Raw genomic sequence first — 9,049 nt, forward strand, 5'->3', positions numbered from 1 at the left:
TTCTCTATTTCATTTAATTCTGCTCTAATTATTTCCTTCCTTCTGGCACCTGTGGGCTTCTTTTGCTGGTCTCTTTCTACTTGTTCCAGTTGTAGGGTTAATACTTTGATTATGACCCTTTCTTCTTTTTGGATGTGTGCATTTATTGCTATAAACTGACCTCTGAGCACTGCTTTTGCTGTGACCCAAAGGTTCTGGTAGGATGGTTTTCATTCTCGTTTGATTCTATGAATTTCTTTATTCTCTACTTAATTTCTTCTGTAATCCAGTAGTTTTTGAGCAAGGTGTTGTTCAGTTTCCATGTGTTTGATTTTTTTTTCTTGCTTTTTGTGTTGTTGATTTCCACTTTTATGGCTTTGTGGTCAGAAATGATGCTTTGTAGTATTTCGATGTTTTGGATTTTGTTAAGGCTTGCTTTATGACCTAATATGTGGTCGATTCTGGAGAATGTTCCATGTGTGTTGGAAAAGAAAGTATACTTGGCTGCTGTTGGGTGCAGAGTTCGGTATATGTCTATGAGATCAAGTTGGTTGATTGTAGCATTTAGCTCTTCCGTGTCTTTATTGAGCTGCTTTCTGGATGTTCTGTCCTTCACCGAAAGTGGCATGTTGAAGTCTCCTGCTACCATTGTGGAGCTGTCTATCTCTCTCTTCAGAGCTGTTAGTTTGTTTTTTGTATTTTGGAGCCCTGTTGTTGGGTGCATAAATATTTATTACAGTTATATCCTCCTGGTGTATTGACCCTTTAATCATTATATAGTGCCCTTCCTTATCCTTTGTGTTGGATTTTATTTTAAAGTCTACTTTGTAAGAGATTAATATTGCTACTTCTGCTCTTTTTTGAGTGTTGTTTGCTTGATATATTTTTTTCCATCCTTTGAGTTTTAGACTGTTTGTATCTTTAAGTCTAAAGTGTGTCTCTTGTAGGCAGCATATAGATGGATCATGCTTTTTATCCAATCTGCCACTCTCCGTCTCTTTATTGGTGCATTAAGTCTATTTACATTCAGCATAATTATTGATAGGTATGAGTTTAGTGCTGCCATCCGGATATCTCTTTTTGTGTGTTGTTCACAGTTTCTTTGTTCTCCTCAATTTTCTGTGCTGAGTCGTTTTCCTTTATGTATTTTCTTTTTCATCTTTTTCTTTGTTGTAGATTTTGTGTTTACCAGGTCTTTATGTTTTCCTCCTTTTTTATTTTGATTCGTAGGATTGTTAGATTCCTTTGTGGTTACCTTAATATTTACCCCTATTTTTCTAAGTTTATACCGGTCTTTTATTACTTTATATCACCTTAACTTCCCCTCCATATAAAAAATCAATGTCTCCATTTTTTAAGTCCCTCTTTTTTGTTTTAATATTGTCCTTTTTTACATATTGATATCTGTTTCCCTATTTTCAATGTTTTAGCTTTGATGTATTTTCGATATCCATATCTGAGTCAATATCTGGTTGCTCTGTCCTGTGTTCTAGTCTTGTGTTATTAGCTGGTGTTATTGATTATCTAACCATAGGATTCCCTTTAGTATTTCTTGTAATTTTGGTTTGATTTTTGCAAATTCCCTGAACTTCTGTTTATCTGGGAATGACAGAATTCGCTTGTAGTGGATTGGGTGTTTTGAGCAATGCTGACAGAATATATAAATGAGTTACTGTATGGCGTTAGCATTCCAAATGGTGATCTTATGTAAAGTTGTTTCAGTGTCAGCACAAACCCAGGTTCTCAATTACATTTAGAGAGTGAAAAGTGTTATCAATATGACTGCATAAGCTATTGGGGCTTTTTGTCATTTCTAATTGAAACATAGTAAAAGTTGTTTCTGTGCCTCTGCATAGTCCAAGTCCATGGGTTTATAGAAAGGGCAGTTGGACCTAGAGTCTTTTATCACCTTATAGAAAGGAGCAGCCAGCCTCTTCCTCTGCCCGCCAGTTTCTGACATCTACAAGTCCTCCCTGCTATTTTGTTCCACATTGTTATTCTTTCTGTATGTTTTAAAGGTCCTCTTAATTTTATGGAATTTCTGTTCAGAAGTAAAAATTAAAGTTGTTATGTACTGCACATTATATTCTCAGTGAATATTTCTGTCTGTCCAAAGATTTAACGGTGGGCTTGGGAGAACTTGCCATATGCCCATAAAACCCAAATTCACTGCCGTCAAGTTGATTCCAGCTCATAGAGAACTATAAGACAGAGTAGAACTGCCCCATAGGGTTTTGAAGGCTGTAATACTTTACAGGAGCCGACTGCCACGTCTTTCTCCTGCGGACTGACTGGTGGGTTCAAACAGCCAACCTTTCAGTTAGCCCTTAACCACTGTGCCACCAAGGCTACTCTTCATATGCCCATGCAACCTAAATTATTTCTCACTTTTACTACTGTCAGTTCTAGCACTAGCATGAGTTTATTATATTCTTCTCAGAATATTGACTTCATGTGCATTATAGAGAAATGTTAATATTGTCATGAAAATGTGTTAAGTAGCCAAAGTTTACATAGTCACCAGTAATATTATTAGCTTAAATTAGGATTTAAAGATAAATTATTAGATTTCACATATATAGCTAATACCATAGTTCTGATTAGGGTAGTCTGGGGACCTTTGAATCTGTCGTAATTCTTGGAGTGCTGATACCATGCCTTGTAAATCTAGGTATTGTTAGAAGTTGAACCTCAGGGGTCATGAAATCCACTGTAAAGTAGAGCAGATAACAGAATAACCAAACCAAATCAAACTCATTGCCGTCAAGTCAATCCCGACTCAAAGCAACCCTATAGGACAGAGTAGAACTGCCCCATACAGTTTCCAAGAATTGGCTAGTGGGTCGGAACTACCGACCTTTTGGTTAGCAGCCAAGCTCTTAACCACTATGCCACCAGGGCTCCAGATAACAGAATAGGGGCTAAAAAAAAAAAAATTAGTTCATGAGAGTAGAATACCTTAAATGTACCATATACATCCTTAAGAGTTTAATTATCTCTCATCAGTTATGGTGGTGAGGTGACTCTGTCATTTGTATACCAAAAATTCAAAGACCTCAGTCCTTTCAGGCACTCCCCTGCCTTCCCTTTAACCCCCACTCCTGCTATAGCGGCCAGTTCTGTATCACCAGACCCAGAATCAGAAAATTTTCAAACTATCCTGGTACATTCTGACAGTGATGAGGGTGAGCTATAAGTAAATCAGTCTGGCTCTGCAGATCCTTTCCTTGTGCATAAATTTTAAAAAATGTTGCAATATCTAACCTCAGCATATGAAAATAGTTGAAATGAAAGTGTCTGCTGATAAAAATTTACCTTAAGATTTTATAAAATTATTGAAGTCCCCTTTTTTAAGTAGCTTACCATATTCATAAAAATAAAATGACATGTCTATATATCTTTCTTAGTATACGTTATGGATATTTTATCGGTAGTCTTCATAATGACTCACTAAAGAAAGTTGGAATCATTTTTCAGATAAGAATATCATGCCTTTGAAGGGGGCTAAAATAGCATCTCTCTTCCCAGACCAAGTTCAGAACCAATTGAGAAATAAGAGAAAGCAGTAAGGGACATGGAGTCAAAAAAATATCATCTTTGTTACTGATAAATCTAGGTTGGAGACATGGCTTCTGTGAGCAGTGCACTTCCTAATATTGAGACCCAATCACAGGAGATGCAAGGAGAACATGTGCTCCATGGTGACAACTCACTCCCAAAACGAAGAGAAGAAAATGGACTATGCTTGCCATTTCCTTCCAAACTCATCAAATTTGACTCTGAATGGAGAGAAAGCCATCTTTATAAGAAGGAAAGAAACGTCAGAACTTAGGAAGGCTACCCCCACAACATATACATGAAATATCACATTTTTCTTGTACTTACTACACTTAATTTTCATAAGTTTTTTTTTAGTTTGTGATTCACACAAGAATATTGTGAGTTTAGTAGACATAATTAATATCTTATGTGACTATGAACCTTAACAGCTTAGAGTTCCAGATATAAAAATATCTGGATAGTTAGAAATTCCCTGTTTGTTTTTTTTTTTTTAATCCAAGTATTTGTTAGAAGGGGGAAAGAAAACTAGCATACATGAAGTTAGAAATTAAATTAAGCCAAGTATTTAAAACAGGAATTGTAGAATAATATCAGGTTATCTTTTGAGCAAGTACTAAGTTGAATGCATAATTCACTGATACAGCTCTAAAATAAGTATGCTGAAATGTTCTTTAACTTACCTATTTGTTCTTACCATATTCTTCTTTCCAGTTAACTGGAAATTTATGTGCCCTAATGTTATCAGGGAAACCCTTCGTGGTGTAGTGGTTAAGAGCTATGGCTACTAACCAAAAGGTTGGCTGTTCAGATCCACCAGGTGCTCCTTGGAAACCCAGTGGGGCAGTTCTACTCTGTCCTATAGAGTCACTATGAGTCGGAATCGACTTGATGGCAATGAGTTTAGTTATGGTTTAATGCTATCAGTAACACTATCTCTTTCCTACTCAAGGTATTTGTATCTAGAGTTATATATCAAAAGAAATCATCATTAGATAGCTTAAAATTTTAAGTATATGATAAACTGCTAGTGTCATATTTTTAAACATAACTGGCACTTGTAATTGTCTTCTTACAGTTCCTTTGGAAGGACTAAGAAGTCAAAACCAGTTTGAAGAGATGAGATCAAGCTACATTAGAGAACTCATCAAGGCAATTGGTTTGAGACAGAAAGGAGTTGTCTCTAGCTCACAGCGTTTCTATCAGCTTACAAAACTTCTTGATAACTTGCATGATGTAAGTGTTTTCTCATCCAGAATATCAGTGATTATTCTCTGAATTTCTAAAACTTTAAAAATATTAATCCTAAATTTTAACTTATGTGCTGCCTTCAAGTTCATATTTATAATTGTGTTTTAATACAATTTGTGTCACACTCCTCCAGATTTACATTGTACTTTTTTTACTTTTAATGTAGATCACCCAAATATCCTTTTATTAGTATTTCTCATAATCTGGGGGTAATTTTTGTGGGTGATAGGAATTGTAATATAGTTCCTAAATTTGAATTTGTTCTCAAATATTATTGCCTGAAGTTAGAAGAGACTACATACACCCACAAAAAGCAAAGCTATGAATATGGAAAATAAGACACTCATATCATTTTGGATGGAATTGTAAATTAATAACATTGCTAACAGAAAATCTAGCAGTATATAGTAAAAGTTAGAATTTGCATGCTTTTCAAATGTTTACTCTTTAAAATTTATCTTAAAAAGATAATTAGGTGTTTAAGATATATACACAAGGATTTTCACCACAGCATTACTTCTAATATAGAAAAAAATACCTAGAAATGCCCAATACTAAAACTAGATTAATAAAGTCAGTTGAACTTTGGTTAGACAAGGCATGTTGAATACAAACTTTTATTGCTGCTGTCCAAAACACGTGCTAAAATGACAAAAAAGGCAGAAAAAAGCTATCGACTCACCAGGATAAAAAGAACAAGAAGGGAGAGGGTAGCAGACAAGAGATGTCAGCAATGTTGGGAAAATAGAAAGCAGATGAACAAGTGGTAAAACAGTGTTGGCAGAATAGAGAAAGCAGAAACTTAGGCTTAAAAGCCAAACAAGAAACAAAAGAATTCAGAAGCCCAAAAAGATTTGAAAATTGAATGGGGACTGCAAAGAGGAGGACTATTGAAAGTGTGTATTTCTGCAGCGCTAAGTAATTACCCCCTCCCCAGTCTCTGCAGAAGACTGGAGGTTTACTTTCTGGAGCATATGAACCAGAGAAGATCTGAACTCGTGGTCCTCAGACCCAGCAGACAGTGTGGCTTAGATGCCATGTTTAAGTAGGGGACTAGGTGAAATTTTCATACTGAATTAAAAGACTTCAGCCATTCCCCTACTATGATCCCAGCATAATTACAGTCAGGATTTTATGCTGCAGACAGAAGATTAGAGGATTTTCTTATGGGGACACTTACCAAATGAAAGAGAAAAGAGCTACAGATACTGACAGGGGCTCTCCTAATAAAAATTTTGGCTGGCCACCTAATCATCCTACAGGGAAAACAATTCATCAATCAGCACCCTCCTTACCCTCAACATACGTGCACATGCGCCTGTACACACACATGCGCGTACTTTTAACCAACTTTTTAGGCTTTCCTCATAAATATGAACAGACAGCCAAAAATTTGGAGCCATTTGAATAAAGCCTCTAAAATAAAAGGTAAAAAGCAAAACAGAGAAAAAAGTAACTTGAAAGAAAAAGGACCAATACAGAGAACAGATGAAAGCTTCACATTAAGATGCTCGGAGAAATAAGAATGCTACTGTATTCATGAAACAAGAATATAACATATGTAAAAGGAGGGGGGACATTTAGCAAACAAAAAAATACTTTTGGATAATTATAGAAGAACAGAGATTAAAAATTCAATACCAAAAACACCAAACCCATTGCCGTCAATTCTGACACATAGTGACCCTATAGGACAGAGTAGAACTGCTCCCTAGGGTTTCCAAGAAGTGGCCGGTGGATTTAAACTGCCAGCCTTTTGGTTAGCAGCCAAGCTTTCAACCACTGCGCCATCAGGGCTCCATAGAGGGACTGAAATATAAAGTTGGAACTCCCAGAAAAAAACAGCATAAAAAAAAGATAAAGACATGGAAAACTGGAGAGAAGGAATGGCAAACTTGGAGGATCAGTGCAGAGTCCATCCTCCAATTAATAAGAATTTCTAGAAGAAACAAAATACAGAGAACAAAGAGAGGAAATTATATAAGAAATCATTAAAAAAAAAATAAAAGTCACTGGAACTGAAGGATATGTTTCTAATTGTAAGGGCCCAGTGTACAAACACAGCACTATCAATTATATTAGGCCAATACCAAGGCACATTATCGTAAAATTACAGCACACTAGGAATGAAGTGAATCTCCTAAAATATACCCATGAGAAAAAAAAACAAGTCACATACAAATGATCAGGATTAAGAATGACACTGGGCTTCTCAACAGCAGCCCTGGAAGCCAGAACACAAGGGCGCAATGCTTTCAGAATTCTAACGGAAAAAAAAAAAATCTTCAAAGAATTTTATACCTAGCCAAACCATCAAATAAGTATGATGGTTTTCAGACGTGTGTTTGGAGAGTTTACCTCAAATACAACCTTTCTCAAGAACTACTAGAGATGTCTTACAATAAAATAATGACTAAGAAAGGAAATGTAGTCCAGCAGGAAGCCATAATAATCTTTATAATGTAAATGCTGAATTTGACTTAGTTAAAAATTGAAATATAAATATTTAGAGAATGGTAAAGGAGAAAAGGTTAAAGAAAGGAGGTAAAAGAGAACTCAGTCCTCATTTTTCATAGTAGGAACTAAATAGTGCCAAATATTAGGAAATCAAATTTTTAGAAATCCAAATTTAAATAGGAAAAGACATAGGCTAAAAAAGTTGAACCTGGTTGTGCCTGGGAAACTGGAGTAAGGATGGGAAGAAGCAGATCAGCAAATTTCAGGGGTTTGTTTTAGTAGTGGTTGCTATTCTTGTTTTTGTTATAAGTCTTGCAGTGCAATGTAACTTTTAAATTTATGTACATTAATTACTTAGATAAAAATTATGTTTAAAATGAATTAGGTTGTTTTTATTGACAGGGTAAGAGTCAATATATTGTTACATGAAAAAGCCAGATTAGCAAATAGAATTTATGAAACAATTACATTTTGGAAACATACATGTAAGTGTGTATGCATTCTCTGTGTACTTGAGTATGTTTATCTACATGCATTTAAAAAAAAAAACTTGAAAGAAATACACCAAAATGTTCACGTTGACCATCCTGTGGGGTTATGAATAACTTTCTCTTCATTAAATCTTTCCATATCATCAGAATATTCCATAAAGGATATGTAATATTTTGCATATTATTCTAGAGTAGAGGGAGATATTTTCTGGTAAGAAGAAAAGAAAACATCTTGTCATGTATTTATATTGTTAGAAAAATAAGTCGCCATGTTTAAATAGCATTCATTTATTCTCTTACTTGTGTCTTATCTATTCGTTAAACCAACAGCTTGTCAAACAACTTCATCTGTATTGCTTGAATACATTTATCCAGTCCCGGGCACTGAGTGTTGAATTTCCAGAAATGATGTCTGAAGTTATTGCTGCACAGTTACCCAAGATCTTGGCAGGGATGGTGAAACCTCTTCTCTTTCATAAAAAGTGAATGTCGTTTGTTTTCTTTAAAAAAAAAATTAGATTTTGTGGAATGTCTTTATGTTTTTGTCAGGATTACAAAGTCTCTCAATTTTTACAATATTCTCCTCAAAGCCTTACATTTATAACATATCATATTATGTAAACTTAAGAGAAAAATTGTGAAATTTTAGTTTTCCTTTATAAAGTATAATTAGCATTTTAATAGTGTTTTTGTGTACCTATATTTTCTTTAAGAGCTTACAAGATTGAAAAAGTACTAAAATTGATCGTTAAACTAAACTTAATCTTATCCATTTTATTCCATACCAATAAGGTGAGGGTTTTTAACTTTTGCATCTAAAAAATCTAATTTAGAGAAAAAATTGTTACACAGAATAATAAAAAGCTTATTATATATGTTACTTATAGGTAGTTCCCTTTGTCTGTTTGATTATATTTCCAAAATGGAACTTTATAATAGTATGCAAAATAGTATGAAGTGTATATATTTGTTTTTGAGGAGAAGATTCATAACGTTCATCAAATTTTCATAGGGGCTATTAATGCAAAAAAAATAGAGAAAATATTTTTTAAAAACCACTGAAATAGATTGATGTTTCTCAAACTCGGAATTACAGCTCTTTTAAGACTGTCTCCCATGTTGGAAACACAAATCTCTGAGGAAGTTATTAAATAGAGCCATATCATTGTGACAACAGTATTATGGGTTTTGTACTTTTTTACTAACCTTTGTATTTTGGTGGAGGGGTGAGTTGTTCTCTAATAAGGTATAGCAAATAGAAATAGGAAGTCAGAAGAGTGTGTGCGGTAACGCCAATGCTTACTAGCTATGGT

At 34.6% G+C, this 9,049-nt stretch overlaps 1 protein-coding gene across 2 annotated transcripts in view; it reads left to right on the forward strand.

Annotated features, from left to right (window-relative positions):
- The window catches only part of PGR (progesterone receptor), a 70,299-nt gene extending 61,626 nt beyond the window's left edge, over nt 1-8,673 (forward strand). Inside the window, exons 7-8 of one of the 2 annotated variants that reach the window (XM_004385871.1) lie at nt 4,616-4,773; nt 8,067-8,673. In XM_004385871.1, coding sequence (XP_004385928.1) covers nt 4,616-4,773; nt 8,067-8,222 — 314 coding nt within the window. In that variant the 3' untranslated portion in view covers nt 8,223-8,673. The remainder of the gene's footprint in view (nt 1-4,615; nt 4,774-8,066) is intronic. The other variant, XM_004385872.1, reaches the window with a different exon arrangement.
- Nucleotides 8,674-9,049: the final 376 nt, after the last annotated feature.

This window comes from Trichechus manatus, unplaced genomic scaffold, assembly GCF_000243295.1.
Source record: "Trichechus manatus latirostris isolate Lorelei unplaced genomic scaffold, TriManLat1.0 scaffold00148, whole genome shotgun sequence".
Taxonomy (NCBI): Eukaryota; Metazoa; Chordata; class Mammalia; order Sirenia; family Trichechidae; genus Trichechus; species Trichechus manatus.